This window comes from Schistocerca serialis, chromosome 2 (assembly GCF_023864345.2).
Source record: "Schistocerca serialis cubense isolate TAMUIC-IGC-003099 chromosome 2, iqSchSeri2.2, whole genome shotgun sequence".
Taxonomy (NCBI): Eukaryota; Metazoa; Arthropoda; class Insecta; order Orthoptera; family Acrididae; genus Schistocerca; species Schistocerca serialis.
This window is the reverse complement of record NC_064639.1, coordinates 1,062,756,565-1,062,774,882: the sequence shown is the minus strand read 5'-3', so window position 1 is coordinate 1,062,774,882 and position 18,318 is coordinate 1,062,756,565. Positions and strand designations below refer to the sequence as shown.

Below are 18,318 nucleotides of genomic sequence, written 5' to 3'. Positions count from 1 at the left end.
TGCAAAAACAATTTGCATTTTCACTGCTAATAAACAACAAATATCTTTCACATATTTCAGTATTTTAGATTGTGAATAGTTTCCTTTCATTTTTCATGTTTAAATGTTAGAATTGGAAATATAATTTAAACAATGCACCCAGATATGGACTGCTAGTTATTCTCCCACCCTTTTTTGCCACTTGATATTGTGGTAAGAATGCCTTTGGTGTAATATGCCACATTCAGCAACACTGTCCTGTAGATATATGAAATATCAACACCGGTAATTTGTCCTGCATACTACTATTACCCCAGGAAATTCATCTGTTCTTTGGCCATCAGCTACTAGTTCAAATTTGCCAGTTACCCATGTTTCATCTAGCATGTCATTCACATCCATAATACTTTTTTTTAAAGTGATATGTTTAAAATATTTTGTATGTACAACAGTACACATAATACCAGGATGATGAAAGGGGGCAGGGGAGGGATTAATGTTTATCAAAGAAAGTGAATGTACATGTGATAAAAATTATGCAGATTATATAAGAACAATCTTCTGCTGGGAGAATTTTGGATGATTGTCATCTGTAATGAGTGTAACACTTGACAACAGAGGATAATAACTGTTGAGCGGAGTTAATTCCAATCCAGACTAGCAGTGCAAAGAAATCATCCCCGCCCCCTCCCCAACCAAGTCAGTTATCTATTTCCTTCTCTTTCATAAACACTACAAACAGATTCAAATGGGGAAAAAATCTTCGTCTCCAATCCCTCCATCCAGACTACACAAAAAAACGTGCTATTATTTCATATTCAGTAACTCTGAATTTTTTTCCCAGCCAATATAATGTGAATAATGTCTCAATATGGTATCAGTGATACATTACTCTTTCTGTGATGCTGAATACACACTTCAAAACACACAGGATATCAAAAGTAATTTGTAAAAAAATTATAAAATCTTTCAGTGCCGTATGGAAGATTATGGAAAATTTTTCAAGAGATTATACATAGTACCACTACACTGGCACAGTACCATTTTTATATATCCTCCTCTTTATTTGATGAGATCTGCTTTTATAAGAAGATTGCATAACCAAAATTAATTTACTAAAGATATTTTGTTATTTATAATATTGGTAAGGCATAAATTAATTTAAATGGTAATGAAGGGAACAACTTAATTCTTGATAACCATCAAGTAATTTTTATGATTATAGGAATCTTTATTTTTATCTTGTGGCTTTCTCTGATTTTATCAGACACTGTGCTTAATAAAACTTTTTCTCATTTCTCATAAGACTTGACTGTTAGCTGCATAACTGAGTGGTCATTTTCTTTGAGATATAACTAGCGGAAACTACCACAGGTTACAACTTAAAAAGCCATTCACTGACACCACCAAGCAGGGTCCAACTAAAACAACCCAGAATCGTCATCACCAAGAAACAGCACAATTTCCTGTTAATGAAATAAGCAAACATAATTAAATATTATGCCTACTAAAAGTGATTTTTTTATGCAAGTCAGGTGAGAATGTAATATCTGTATCTCTGGCATGTGATCTGCTTTTTAATTATCATAGTCCACCTGCTTTTTAATTACCATAGTCCATCCTTCCCTACTCATTCACTGTACTGACTTTCCCGCATGTTTTTCCTTAAAATTATAATAATTTAAAAAAGGAAAACAATATGACAACAAAATTTCTTGTTAAATCCATGAAGAAAAACAAATCTTACAAAATGCAACTTCAAATCATTTTGCATTAATTCTTTCTGTGATGTTAGCATAGGCAGGCATCATTAATTTGCAGCTAGAGGGGAGTTGAAGATGAGGTTATACGTGGAAAATGGTTGCAAAAGAGACGTTTGTCATAGGAGAAAAAATTTAAAATTTGATGTAAACAGAGTTTAAGTAAACCTATTCTTGCAGACAGTGCTTGATCCACAAGATTTAATCACAAGTGACAATATGAAACATTTTGGGTTGAAAACAAGACAATGCGAATTCTACTATTTGTTAACAGTATACCTTTTGTAGTATGAGACATACTAATATGAACTTAAAATATAGCATCAAAATATTTCATATGGTATACCTGGAAAGGAAATAGGAATTTACAATCTACTTCATCCAAGACGGCAGTCTCTTGTACTTTTTGTCAAAATAAAATCAAGGGCTATTGTGTCATCACAAAAAGAATCTATTATTTTAATACATACTACTTTTTTTAAAAAATAATAATAAATATTCCAGTGATTAATTTAATGTTGTTATGTACATATCTATATATATTTCACGAACACTTTGAATTGTACAATTACAAGTTGTACATCACATCAATGTACAATTTTACAGTTTCTCTAATTTCTACACTGGTGTCAATAGTCTTCATTGCTGCCCTTTTCTATTAGCAAGCCTGTGCCAAATTCACATAATAAATATTTACATCACTTAGTTACTGTTCAAATTGTTGCTCAACAGAGACAATAACAAATTGTACTTTTCACCACAGTCACGCATAAAACTCATTGCCCATAGAATTTTGTTGCAAATCATTCTTGGTTGCTGAAGAATTGTTACCTGATGCAATAACAGCACATACAATAAATGTAACTACGTGAATTGTCCAATTAAACACTCATAAAAAAAACAGCTTAGCTTCAAAGACAAATCCTGTCATTTATAATGATGAAATGTACCACAAGAGTTTTCTAATAGCTCTAAAGCGAATAATGAAACATGTACTGTAATTATGACAACATTAAAATTGTGGCATTCTTTGATTCCTTAATTTTGATAAGAATTTTATAAATAAAAAAATAGTTTTTTCTTTACATAACAATTAAAATTAACATAATATTGAGCATGAAACAGGAATGGTAGGTACCACCTGAGAAGGGAACAATAGTAGGTGGAGGGGGCTGGCTAAGGCATCAATCTGCCTGTTATTCTGTTTCCAGATAACCCAATGGTTCACAAAATTCAAAACAATTTCATATGTAAAATTATTTACAAACATCAAAATCAACAAAACACCCACTCACATATCACAACATGGATAAATTAACTGATCTTCTACTGGTCCTCCTCTTTTGGTCTTTGATACACAGCACCAAATTTAGCCATGTATTTTTTTATAAAGTCTCGTGCTTTATGTTTCACATTATCATTGCATTCAAGGTCCTCAACACTTCGGCAGTGTTTCAACTCCTTCAGCATTACAAAATGTGTCAGCTGAAATAAAGCGTAAAATAGATAATTTATGTCGTGATACAAGACAAAAACAGAAAATCAATGTTCAACTAATCAGCTTACCTTTCTAGCAAGATGCTTGAAGTCATCTGTGTTTGTTATACGTGCTTTCTGACATTCTGGTTTTCTATATGGATTTAGATATTGCACAATTACACCAGCCATCTGCAGTCGGAACTGATCCTTAATTTTCCTGGCTGTATCACTTGAAGTATCAGCAGCAACAGTCACGGGTTTTTCTGATGACCTTGTGTTAGAATGGAATTTACTTTCACGGTGATATCTTTTTGATTTTTCTGCATGCTGACGTGCCAGTTCTTTCCTTTTCCTCAGTTTTTCCTTTATTTCTCTATACCTCTTATTATCAGACTTATCTTCTTCTCGGCGAGGCTAAAAAGTAACAGCAGAGAGTTATATTTTGCAATGAGTACTTTTTTTAAGAAAATAAAAGAAGTGTGCATATTTTTGGAGATTCAGATACACACTGGGAGACAGTTTGTATCAGTGATATGACAGCAGCTATACCAGTGACATTTCTGCAGGTGTATAGAACATTTGTAATCTATAACAATCAAAAACCATTTGCCAACACACAGTCCACCCCCCCCCCCCCCCGCCCCCTACACAGACACAACTAAATGTACCCATACTGAAAGGGTATAAGGTAATTCCTAGGCATCTGCAGCTACATTTTAACAGAACATATTTTATAAGGAACATGTAACCATGTAGCGAAGCCAATGTGAAATAGCTAATAATACATACACCAACTGATTTTGCTATGTAATTTGCCAATGGAGTAGGAGAATTATGTCACCAATAAACCTTGGGTCAATAACTGTTTGAGGAAAATAATATCCCTTTACAAAGCCAGCTCAGTGAAATCATGTCATCACCGATCAGTGGCGCATCTGCAAAGGACATCATTCTATGTTTAGAGCTTGCCAAGTCACATGAAGTTGTTATTTATATAGCATGTGTCTCAATTTCAGACACAAAATACTGAAAGGATTTCACAGACAATACATTACAACTGTTTAGATTTAAATATGATACTTAAATATATTGCTGCGAGTTGTCATCCATGCAGTGTAGTGTTGCAAATAGCATTTCTGGCTAGTGTGCTGCAGGTCACCGGTTCAAACCTGATCACTAGCAATTATTTGTTATTTACTATTTCTAGAAGGTTTTCAAGGTTCCTTTGTTTGTGATGATTGTATATCCTGCAACACTCAATGTTTATCTAAACAGCAACACTCTTCATAAAGGAGTTCGATTCCAGTCTGTAAGCTGATGCTAGACAAACACGATTTCAGTGCTAAGTGCTGTACTTCGCTGATGACCCTGCTTTTAGATTTGGACTTGAATGTGGTTCTGACAAGAAGTTGTTTAGTGGAGACACTGGGTACTTCAAAACCACAGTTTTGATTAGGCAATGTAAAAGCCATCACTTACATGGACAAGAACCAAATACAAGCAGTACATCATTCCCACAGTATGTATATTAAGAAAACCATTGGATTCAAAAAATAAACAAGTCATATGCACACCAGGCATGCATTGGTGTTTTCTGAAGATGCTAGCTGAGATCAAACAAAATAGCTGAAAAGGTTCTACAAACTCTCCAAATACAATAGGTGGAATGTACAGCTTAGTAGTGGTGCAAGGACAATGAAGAGAAGCTCACAATTAGAACAAATTCCTGGCCAAACTAAAGAAAATATATGGTGACAATCAGTGGTGAGTTCACTTAATGGAAGAACACAGCCCAGCATCATGGGGCATGGGGAAACATAACAGTCCAACACACAGAATGTTTTGATCCTATACCACATTGTAAATCTGAATATGACAGAAGCTGACAATATCTCAGACTTAAAGAAAGAGGCCACAGAAAGGATGTACCAATCCCATCTGGTAATGGATGTTACAACAACAAAAAGATGGTGCCAGTGCGCTGTGGAAATACAACAGACAAAGAGTCAGACAAAAGAAGTATGACTGACTCTCGAATATGGTACCTATGACAGTTTCGGAAGATCACCATGATCTCACTAGGCAGTGAGAGAAGAAGAGATACAGCATTTTCTGGCAACTAAAACAGTTGGACTCCACCTCTTGTCAAAAAAGCTAACTTGGATTTGTGCTACAGCCATCAAATGACAACCCTGCACCTGACCAATAGAGGTACAACTCACTCCTCTGCCAAATATACCATTCTGCAGAAGAACAGACTGCTGTAGCATAGAGGACAAAATGCCAATGTGTTTCCACTGTGTACAGCCTGGGTACAATGTATGCTACTTCAGAGAAAGAAGGCTATGTCACCAGATGTCAAGCATTACAATAGTTCTGTTTATACCAGTCAAATGCTTATCATTGACAATTATACCCGAACTGTGTTACAATGCCCATCTCCATGCCCTAGATGACATCGCTCCCCCCCACACCTTAGCTGTTCATTGTTGCCATACAGAGATAACAGCCACTCACCTAGCAAATAAATTCAGAAAAACTGAGCAAGGCAAACACCGACTAAGCTGTTGCTGCCACAGATGAAAATTCTCCATGGATAACCATTACCAAGATGGTAAGGAATCTTGCTGAAGTACTCATCAATGGCCAACCTGTCCGAGTGCTAGTCGACTCAAGGGTTTCCTTTTCTATAATGTGAAATGCTTATCATTGACAGCTAAAGAACACTTATGTTTGGTGATACACAAGTAATTATGCTGTACGTCATAAATCAGAAATACATGCAGCCAATAGGAACTGTACTGCACGATTATCTGCCAATGATAGAGCATGCCCTTCAAATTTGTCATTTTAACAGAACACAGTCATAATGTTAATTCTCAGATGAGACATCTTGCAGGCATCACAAGCAGTCAAAGACTGTGGAAGATCAGAGCTCTACACTGATGAAGCTACTCCAACAACCACACATAACAAAGATTGGTCTGCACAGCTCATTGCCACTGTAGATGCTGTTATCCTGCCTTCATCAATGAGACGCATTCCAGTCATTAATTGAGATGTTCATTTAAAACTGTGGAGCTTTTGTTGACTGCAGAAAGCTACTGAGGCTCACAAAAGAAATCTGGATGCAAATCATAAGCACTGTAGTTGGTCAAGGAGAATTTTGTATCACTAAAGTCACAAGCAGCCACAACTCATCCTTTAAAGGTACACGCCTAAGGGCAGTCAAACCACTCCAGAAAGGCCACCTTGATGCCAATGCTGAAGAATCATGCTCTGTTGCCACTACAGACAACATAAGGGAGGTAGGTACTATCAAACTGCCAAAGAGAGGAACAATTTCGGATGTGTTGGGGATTCTGTATCTATTTTCAAATGCTTTAAAATCTGGAGTGGAGAAAAGACAAGACCAAACAGCCCATGGTAACACACCGTATCAACACTGTGGATCACCCATCAATCAGCCAGTGTTCACACAGGGTGTTATCAGTTCAATGACAGATAATCCATTAGGAAGTGGGAAAGATGCCACAAGATGATATCACTGAACTTCCAGTCCTTGATCCTCTGAGGCTTAAGGAGTATCTTTCAAGAAATCCTTTGGTAGAACAAAGGAGCACGGGTGAAACCTAAATCATCACAGCATTAAATGACACTGCTGCTGAGCAAAGAGATAATCTAGCACTGCTGAAAACCATAGAACCTTGAAGGAGGAGGAACTGACAAAAGGAGAATTCCAATTAATATACGGAATATCATATAAGACGAACTATAATCCAAGGGGACAAAAATGGTTGCTTACTATCCCAGCTCACCTACGGCCAGCTATCCTGCTGTTTTTCCATAACACAAAAGCATCTCATCACCTGGAATTTATGAAGAGTCTAGATAGGATCAGACACATGTATCAGTTGCCAGGTCTCTACCAAGTCATTACAATATGTGAGCCACTGCAAAGAATGAAAGCAAATGGAAGCATGTGCCACAATTACCTACTGCAAGGAATGAAAGCATATGAAAGCATGTGCCACAATTACTTATGGCAAGGAATGAAAGCAATTGGAAGCATGTGCCACAATTACCTATGGAGTATCTGGTACCAAAACAGCCTGCGGCAGTATCATTCCGTAGAACTGGAATCAGCCTTGAGAAGTTTCCAAAGTCGACAAACAGAAATCGATGGACAATAGCCTGCATTGACTACCTCACTCATTATGCTGTCACCAAAGTTGAGCTGACAGCTAAAGCTCCCAAAACTGCAATGTCTTTGTAGATGATGACATTTTGTTTGATGATCTCTGGAAAAGTTTTGCAGTCCAAACTATTGTAAAAGGCAATTTCCCATAGCAACAGCACTAACAGGATGATAACTGCCTACCACCTGCAGACGAATGGTCTCACATAAGGCAGATATGCTCTCAATATACACTGACGTTGAACAGAGATTGGGATACACTGCTGACCATTGTGAATTTGTATACAACACAGTAAAGCAAGATACTGGCTTTGCACCACATTTCTGCTCGGGAGACTGAAACACAAAGGATACACCGTTCTCTTTTCAACTGGATGATACTCAAGACGACCACTTTAAACACCTCATTACCAGGTTCAAAGAAGCAAGGCAGTTGGTTTGCTTATGGACACTGCACATCAAGATGAAGGACTGAGATCACAAATGACATCTGCTATCTGGGTTCCTACAAAATGCACATCCAAGACCATCACAGAATCATCTGAGCCCCTCGTTTAAGCTTTCCACTTACTCCAAACCAGAGGCACATGATTGGTTCTGGGAACAACGCTGCAAAGCGATGTCTTGGCTTCCACCCCAGGGATGTGGCTAGCTGTCTCACCAAATGAACCACTCCCTGATGGCACCAATGATGGCTTCTGAACCAGGTGGCAGACATCGTTTGTGAGTGGGAGGTGCTTGACTAAAGGCTTTTGATAAACAGTGTACAATGTAGTTCTTAAAAATGTGTTATATGAACTGGATATAAGCTTCAATGTATTTTCTGCCACTGAAATCTCAGGCAAGGACTATGTTCAGATGGCAGATGGCAAAATCAATTAACCAAATGATATTAGAGCTTTATGTAATGTTAACTGTGAAAAGTGCTGGAAGAGACTGTATTCCCACTTTTCGTCTGATTCATCTGTTTGACCATGAAGCAAATCGCAACAATCTATAGTATTATTATTACGACAAAACTACTAAGTGGTAGGCAATGAAAAGAGAACTGTTACACATATAACAAGGGAAAATCCAGGATGGAATGTAACAATATTATGAAAAGGACAGTTGCTACTCACCATGCAGCGTAGATAGGTACAACAAAAAGACTGTCAGAAAATGAGCTTTCAAGGCCTTTGTCGGAGATAGAAAACACACACACACACACACACACACACACACACACACACACACAAACGCTCAAAACTCACATAACCATGACTGCAGTCACTGGCTGCTGAAGCCACACTGCTAGCAGCTGCACATGATGGGAGACACAACCGGATGGTGGGGTTAAGGAGGAGGCTGGGGCAGGAAGGGGAACAGATAGCAGGGTAGGGATGGGGGACGGTAAAGTGCTGCTTCTGGGAGCATACAGGGACGAGGTGGACGGAGGGCAGCTAGGTGCAGTCGGAAAGTTAGTGAGAGAAGGGGGTAGGGGAGGTAGTGGAAAAGGAGAGATGTTAAAAGACAGTGGGTGCATTGGTGGAATAGAAGACTGTGTAGTGCAAGATTGGGAACAGAGAAGGGGCCAGAGTGCAGAACAAAGAAATAACAAAGTTTGAGGCCAGGAGGATTACGAGAACGTAGGATGTATTGTAGGGAGGGTTACCGCCTGCGCAATTCAGGAAAGCTGGGTGTGTTAGGAAGGATCGAAATGGCACAGGCTGCGAAGTAGTCATTCAAATGAACAACAATGCATTGGGCTGTGTGCTCAGCAATGGAGTGGTCCAGCTGTTTCTTGGCCACAGTTTGTCCGTGGCCATCCATGCAGACAGACAGCTAGTTAGTTGTCATGCACATGTAGAATGCAGTACAGTGATTGTAACTTAGCTTGTATATCACATGACTGGTTTCAAAGGTAGCCCTGCCTCTGATGGGATAGGTGATGCTTGTGACCGGACTGGAGTAGGTGGTGGTGGGAGGATGTATGGGACAGGTCTTGCACCTACGTCTTGAAGCCAGAGGTCTATCATTTAGACGTGACTGAGGCAAAGAGATAGAATACTATAAGTAGACTACAGTCTACTATACTACCTGGTGTGCAAGATGCATGAGACTGGCAAAATATCCTCAGACTTCAAAAAGAATGTAATAATTCCAATTCCAAAGAAAGCATTTGCAGACAGGTGTGAATATTACTGAATTATCAGTTTAATTGGTCATGGTTGCAAACACTGACAAGTTATTTACAAAAGAATGGTGAAATTGGAAGAAGCCAATCTCGGGGAAGATCATTTGTGTTCCGAATAAAAGAAGGAAGACACGAGGCAATACTAACCATACAACTTATAATATTAGACGGGCAACCTACATTTACAGCATCTGTAAACTTAGAGAAAGCTTTTGACAACGTTGACTGGAATACACGCTTTGAGATTCTCAAAGTAGCAGGGGTAAAATACAGAGAGCGAAAAGTTATACACAGCTTGTACAGAAACCTGACAGAAGTTATAAGAGTCAAAGGGCATGAAAGAGATGCAATGGTTGAGAAGAGAGAGAGACAAGGTTGTAGCCTATTCCCAATGTTATACAATCTGTACATGAGCAACCAATAAAAGAAACAAAAACATTGGAGAGGGAATTTAAGTTCAGGGAGAAGAAATAAAAACTTTGGGGATTACTGAGGACATTGTAATACTATAGGAGACAGCAAAGGACTTGGAAGAGCAGTTGAACAGAATAGCCAGTATCTTGAGAGGAGGTTATAAGATGAATTCAACAAAAGCAGAACAAGGGTATGGAATGCAGTTGTATTAAATCAGCCACTGCTGAGGGAATTAGATAAGGAAAAGAGACGCTAAAAGCAGTAGACAGATATTGTTATTCAGACAGTAAAATAACTGATAATGGCCGAAGTAGAGAGGATATAACATGTAGATTGGCAATGGCAAGAAAAGTGTTTCTGAAGAAGAGTTAACAAGGATTAGTAATTTAAGTGTTAGGAAGTCGTTCCTGGGGGTATGATCTGCAGTATAGCTTTGTATGGTGGTGAAATGAGGACAATTAGCGGCTAATGTGAGTAGAGAAGAGAAGCTTTTGAACACTGATGCTTCAAAAAATGATGTAGATTAAATACATAGATCATGTAAACAATGAAGTACAAGAACAGAAATGGTGAGAGGGAGAAAAAATTGTTGCACGACTAAATGTATGGATCAGGTGATAGGACACATTGAAACATCAAAGAATCATTAGTTTAGTATTGGAGGGGGGGGGGGGAGGGGGGGGGAGGGGGAGAGAGAGAGAGGGAGAGAGAGAGAGAGAGGTGGAGGGTTAAAACTGTAGAGAATGACCAAGAGATGAATACAGTGACCATGTTCACATGGATGGATGTTGCAGTAGGTTTGCTGAGATGAAGAGAGGCATGCACAGGATAGAATGGCATGGAGTGCAGCATCAAACCAGTCTTTGGACTGAAGATCACAAAAACAACAACAACAAGGAATAAAATTATTGGTTATTGTAGTGAAAGAAAACTTGATATTCTTCAACTTCTTCAAAGGAGTTATCTTCAAATGTCCCCTTCCCTGACGTATGCTGAAGCATGTCAAAATTAGTCAGCTGCAGGGTCTGGCCTCTCCTTGTCAGGCAGCTCTCCGTAAGTTCTAGTAAATTGCTCTTAGGGAAATTTTGGTGATATATGGAACATTACATCAGGAATGCTCCAGTTCATAAACTGCTAACAGCTGGCAGGATGGTCATTAGTAGAACAACAAGATTTACCAAGTACATAAACAAACTTATGAAAAATTTGCAACAACATTTAGTTTTGGAGAAATGATGAGAACTCCAATCACCGGAAATTTTGTATTCCCTACAAGACATAATCCAACTTAATATGGTATATACACAAACTCCAATCACCGGAAATTTTGTATTCCCTACAAGACATAATCCAACTTAATATGGTATACACACAACAGATATGGGCATTTTGGTATCAGAAAGTATATTAAATATATCATAAAAGTTTTACGATTGAAAGAACTTATGTAGGAATGTAATAATTATAATTTGATAGTGCTTGGCAAAAATAAAAGGAAAATAATTCTAGCATAATATACAAGTGAACCCAATAATATCCAAGTAATTATACTATTTGACACCAACAGATTTCTTTGGACCCCTTGCAAGAGGACGAGGTGTTACATGTATTTTTGTTTTATTAGATTGATGATCGAAGTGTGTAAACCTGTACCCTATTAAGGTATCCAATACTACCACTATAATACACAGTTTACGAGAATACTTCATTGACATTGGAAAACATGTCAACTGTTAATGAACTACAGACCTCAGTTTACTGAAGAGGAATTTTCCTTGTGTTTATGCAGTACATGCAGCAATAAAATGCCAGTAATATACAAAATTAAGTGAAGAAAGAAGTAGCAGCAATGTAAATTGTTCAATAATGAATGAGATAAAAAGCTGAGCTTGCTTAAAAGTTACTGTAACTGCTGTATAGCATAACAATCATGAATGACACAACTTCATTCCATTTACTGTATTACAAAAATCAATCAACAGTACCAAACTGAAAAGACAGGATTTTATACATAACGCCCATGAAGGCATACACTGTCTCCTACGTTGCACTTTAAAATGTTATCAAAATGTGATTTACTGTGGCTAACACATCCAAAATATGTAACATACATAATCACAAAACATCAATAATGAATACACTATTATTCCACTTCTGTACTTCGAAAAAGTAACACATACAGGAATTTAATTTTCTAGTTTTCTACAATCACAGCAAAAGCAGTGTTGTTCTGTTTTTTAACCAGTTGCTTTAACTTTAAAATGCTATACAGTAATGCATACTGCAGTATACTTTCCTACTTAAGGTAATCAGTTAGCTTTGTTTGTTTTTCGCCTTTAAAGGTGCCCAGACACATTTTGTATTTGACGATACATTTGTTTTAACACCCGATTTGCAACCAACAATCTAGATCTGAAACCAAAAATCTACAGAAAACAAAAGTTTGAAAATAAACATTACGTTGTTGGGAGTAATCCCCAAATACGTAACAGCCAAAATGAACGTTGGACGTTATAGCCGATATATTTATCTGAAAATGTAACAAATATATGTCATTTTATATGATAAGTCATAACAAATGATTTTTTTTTTTTAAATATAGCGTTTACGTAGGATTTAAACAGGTCTGTTAGATTTCACTGTTGCTGCCAACAGGTCGTTAAAAGCAATGTCACTATGAACAATATCAACTGTAGATGTGCTGTGCTGTGAACTGTATCATTGTCGTTGCTTCATGCTCATTCTACTACATTTACATAGTCATATGTGCTGTGCCAGCTGTGTGGCTCTCTCTAGCAACATTTAACTAGAAAACATAAATTACCACTCCACACACCATGCTTGGTTTAACAGTAACATCGGCCGAAGCTTAGCTGAACAATGTTCCTAGTGGATCCAGTGGTTGACAAGGAAAAAGGCCTGCATAGTATGGAAATTATTAAGAAATTCATTGAAACCTCAGGGGGACCTTAGTCTTAACAGGGCTATGCAAGGCAATCGAGTTAATCAATGCAGTACTACTACTTTTCCTTTTTCCCTGCATTGATTCTTGGCTCTCTTACTATTCTGTCATATGCAAATCATTAAACTTACACTGTCCTATATTACTACTTAAAACACATCTACAAAAGTACAATATCATTAAAATGTCTCAAAAGTTGTACAACACCAACTTTCGGTGGCTTGGTACGGGGATTTTCTTTTTATACAATGGGCATATGGGGTGTTGGTTTTATATACTTTTTGTAGGGGAGGTAGTGAACAGAAGAAATAGAAGACTTCTTGAGGCTAGTGATTTGGAATCCTGACTGTTTGAGAACACAGGACTCATTTGCAGCACACGCACATGCCAATACCCATACCCACACCTAGCACCCCCCCCCCCCTCTCTCTCTCTCTCTCTCTCTCTCTCTCTCTCACACACACACACACACAAGCACACACATTACACAGAAATGTGCAACACAAACATATGCTATTAACCACCCTTCGATGATCAACAGGAAGGGCTGTTACTATTAATTTTTGGAGTTTGCAATGGTGAAGCTGTGGCAAAATTATTCTGTGGGGAATGCCGACCAACTTCTCCCTCCAGTATCACAGTGAAAAACCTTAGCAGAAGGGGTTTCCTTGGGGTTGCGTGGGGGGATGAGGGTTACCAGTCTTTGGGATCTGTCTTCTTTCCTTTCTTCAGTTGTAACATTCTGATTTTCTTCTTCGTCTTTTATTTCCCCCTTCTCTATTATAAGGACCATTTCTATCCAACTTCCCGCCAATTTTCATACATTTCTGTTGATGAAAGCCTTCCTTTATTTCATGACAATAATTGACAAAAATCCTGTTATCAAAGGAGGATCCAAAAAGTTAAGGATCATACATTTACATACATATATACACAATATGTGAATACATACAAACCCAGGTGCGCGCACGCACGCACACACACACACACACACACACACCACAGTATACTAAGAGATACAAACAAGAAAGCATTTACTGTACTGAGGTTCCTTTCCATGTTAGCTACGTCATGGGGGAATACTAGGAAAGCAATCCAGCACTTTAGAAGGAAGTGAATGTACAAGAGCTAAAATCTTAAATGTACGAACAACAGTAAATCGGGCAACAGGAGAAAAGGAGTATGAAATTACTACAAATCAACTCCACTGTAACACATAACACTTAAAAGGAGAGGAACAATGTAACCCTATTGGGAGAAAGAATATGGAACATCAAAGGATGATATAAATAATTTAAGGTTTGTGTTAGGTAGGAGGATGCGAGTCAAAATAAAACAGTATACGCAAGGAGGTTAGATGCTCCAGGAAGGAGTATTAATGGCAGCAAAAAATATTTAGATTAGGTGGTAAATAGACTAGGTGGACTCATAATTGAGATGGCTGGGGTAAGTCAAGGTAAACTTAGAGAATAGACGACCTTGACATTTTTCTTTGTGTGGACTCCCAGATGACCAATGCCTAGGTAAGGTGAACTCATGGACTAGGTGACGTTTATCATTGTAGGGAGTACATAGATTTAATATACAACAGTGACCCATAAGGTGTTATGAATAATGATGGAGTATCTTCATCTCTAAATGAAGGTAATCTATTGGTTCTTATAAGAAATTAAGACATGGTATTTCAGAAGCACCCTCCACATGGGAAAGCAGCATTAATCGCAATGATAATTTTTGCAGGAGACTAATGAAAGAGTTACAGGTTATGACACAACGGGATATGTGAAAAAACTATGCACAATCCAAATTGTATGAAATTTGGTTCCTCATACAGGCAGATGAAAAATAATTTTCAAAGAAAGGCATTCTGAAAAATCTGCGAAGGTATACAAAGATAGTAAAAATACACTAAAATGGAATAATGAAGTTCTTATTTTATCTTGCTCTCAAAAGAATATAACGACATGAGTAGTACTGAAAGATGTGTAAAGTATCACACTAAGTTTCAATAACAAAATGTTAAAAAGGCATAAGTTAAGCAAGAAGCAATACAAGTTCAATGTACACGAATGATTCAGACATCTTTCACCTACGTGGTAGGATATGGAGTGTCATAAGCTATTTTGTAGGAAACAGCATGTCACACTCAAGTTTAACTTAACTGATGAAATATGTTGGAAGATTTCTTAATGCCTAAGGTAGGTAAAAAGACTGAACACCCCACTGTGTGAGAAATGTGGGAAGTTCTGTGCAGAGACAGAATAATCCATGGAAGCTGTATGTCTTGGGAATTGGACAGGTGCTAAAACATTGCCACCTGCTGTGATGTGGGGCCACTTACTCTGTGTTGATGATGCACCAGAGAAGAGCTTGGCCCATGGAATAGTGCCGCAGATGACAATGCGCTACCAGCTACTTCTCTGTGCAGAGATATTAAATGGTGTTGATTTTGAACTTGGGTGGCAAAATGTCAGGTAGAGAATATTGTCTGCTCTGCCAGATGTAATATTAATTTCATGTTCTGGAAGATGTTAATGTGAAATGTTATTTATTATGTTGATAGAACATAAACTTAAACTGATGAGGTGATATATATACGTTGAGAATGTGGATTTCGCGGGAGGCGTGCCAGAGATAAATCCCTGCAGTCACGCTATCCTCTGTTTCCTCGGAGGCTCAGATGGATAGAACGTATGCCATGTAAGCAGGAGATCCCGGGTTCGAGTCCCGGTCGGGGCACACATCTTCATCTGTCCCCGTTGACGTCTTATGTCAATGCCTGTAAGCAGCTAGGGGTGTTCATTTCATTGTAATCATGTGGTGATGTTGGTTGGAGAACAGTCTCTCTTGCAGCTCCACCCACAATTGCCAGGTGAAGCAGAACAATTAGCACAGCAGACTGCAACCGAGCAGAAGGTCCCGTCCAATAATGCAAATGACAACCACATTATTTATGGAAATCATGAGCATTCATAACGCCAGACGAGAAAGTGTATGCACTTACACTTACTACATATGTACCTACAGGCATCAATCTAGTTCCCACAACACCACAATCTACAGCTATCCACATCAGCTACCACATCGGTTCCTGGACATAGAAATGGATTAATAGTGTCACCTGGGCCACAGCAGACTCAGCACACAGAAAGATCACTGGATGTCAAACATCGAAATTCAAGTGTATATGACAGACTACCTTTGATGCTCCATGCAAGACTTTCTGGTATCTGAAGGATAAGTAACTGGACGAGGACTTCATGACAGTTCTTAAGGGAGGAATCCATTTTGTACCTACTCTCAATTGACATTATTAGCACAGTAGACTGAATAGCTTCACCACATCCACCTGAAGCAGCTGAAGAAGTGTGTTGCAAAACCTGTCATAGTCTCACACAAACCTATGAAATTGAATGTCTCTGCAGGGAGAGGCTGCCCATACGGGAACTAAGAGGAGATCCAAATACTGTGGTCTTACCATCCAACAAAGGCAATGCGACCATGGTCTTGTCTCACCAGTATTACACTGAGAAGGAGTGAGGCCTGCCAGAAGTCGGTTCATACCGAAGACTGACACTGATTCCACGAAGAGAGTGGAGAGGAAGACTATGGTTCTTCTGCACCACGTTGAGGCTCTTACACTGACGTCTAACTTCTGGAACTGTGTCATTAAAGATTCCATCAAGATTCAAGTGTGGGAACAGCTGATCAATTATAATAGTGGCTACGTCCTTAGTAAGGATTGGGAACCCCCACTTATTCTGATTAAGAAGAGGTGCTCCACAATGAACTGACTTGGGAGCAGTTGGAGCAACAGTGGAGATGCCACCAGCGTCAGCTAGACCGTCAGCGAGAGCAGCACCGCTAGTTCCTGCTACTAATAATGCGAGTACACCGTTCGTTTGCTGCATATTTTTACGAGCTTCAAACAGGAGCGACTTATCTTCAGTTATCTGTGTAGTTACTAGTTTATTTTTGTAATTTCTTGCATGTTCGAGTGCTTACTAGGCACAACTTTATATTTCAATAACAGTGTAGTGTACAGTACCGCATTGCTATCGACCGTTGTATCGACTCCCGTATAGTGCAGGCTTTTGTTTGTTTGGTTATAACAGCTCAGTGTCTGTCAGACCGTCAGCGAGAGTGCACCGGTAGTTCCTGCTACTAACAAGACGAGTACACCATTTGCTTGTTACATATTTTTACGAGCTTCAAACAGGAGCGACTGCAGTAATGGATAGGAACTGTGATTGTTGTGTACAGATGCGAGCTGAGCTGGTGACCCTTCGCTCACAGCTTCAGGCTGCGTTGACTTCCGTCACACAGCTTCAGGCTGCTGCCAAGGGGCGTCACTGTGGGGGATCGAACGTGGGGATGCGAGGGCCACTGAGCATGTCCCGTGTGTCCTCCGATCGGTCCACTGCTGTGACCTCCCAGGGTACTGCCTGCACTGACGTTGACCCCCACCCGTGGTCGTGTGGGAGATCATTCCAAAGTCTGGCACGCGGTAAAAAACTTTCTGAGGGGCCGATCACAGGGCCTCCCCAGTTCATTTGACGAACAGGTTTCAGGTGTTATCTGTGGCTGACGATGTCTCTGAGCTGGATGCAGTCGTTCACCCAGTTCCAGAGGAAGCTTCTCGGCCCAGAAGGTCTGGGCATTCACAGAGGGTGGGTTTGCTTGTAGTTGGGAGCCCCAATGTTACGTGCGTAATGGGGCCCCTTAGGGACATGGTTGCCAAGGAGGGGAAGGAAGCCAGTTAGCACTCCATGTGCATTCGAGAGGGAGTCATTTCAGATGTGGAGAGGGTGTTCCCGAATGCCATGAAGAGTACAGGGTGCACCCAACTGCAGGTGGTGGCTCATGTCGGTACCAATGACATGTGTCGCTTTGGATCGGAGCAGATTCTGTCTGGCTTCGGGCGGCTAGCGGAAATGGTATGCCAGTCTTGCTCCCGAGATTAAGGTGGAGCACGCCATCTGCAGCATCATTGATAGAACCGACTGTGGTCCTTTGGTGCAAAGCCGAGTGGAGGGTCTGAATCAGAGTCTCAGGCGGTTCTGTGACCACGTAGGCTGCAGATTCCTTAACTTGCGCCATCGGGTGGTGGGTTTCAGGGTTCCACTTAATAGGTCAGGAGTCCACTACACACAGGAGGTGGCTACACAGGAGGTGGCTACACAGGTAGCGGGGGCTGTGTGGAAGGGACTGGGTGGTTTTTTACGTTAGAGGGTCTCAGGGAACCACGGAAGGGGCGTATGTCTAAAAGTGAGCAGGTAAAACACTGTAAGGTAGTTGTAGAAACGATTGGTATTGTAGTTGTAAATTGTCGTAACTGTGTTGGGAAAGA

At 39.5% G+C, this 18,318-nt stretch overlaps 1 protein-coding gene across 5 annotated transcripts in view; it reads right to left on the bottom strand.

Moving 5' to 3' along the window:
• Positions 1-1,186: 1,186 nt before the first annotated feature.
• The window catches only part of LOC126458516 (uncharacterized), a 254,934-nt gene continuing 237,802 nt past the window's right edge, over positions 1,187-18,318 (bottom strand). For all 5 annotated transcript variants that reach the window (XM_050095616.1, XM_050095619.1, XM_050095614.1 and 2 more), the window contains 2 exons: positions 3,306-3,632; positions 1,187-3,224 (listed from right to left, as the gene is read on the bottom strand). In XM_050095616.1, coding sequence (XP_049951573.1) covers positions 3,066-3,224; positions 3,306-3,632 — 486 coding nt within the window. In that variant the 3' untranslated portion in view covers positions 1,187-3,065. The remainder of the gene's footprint in view (positions 3,225-3,305; positions 3,633-18,318) is intronic.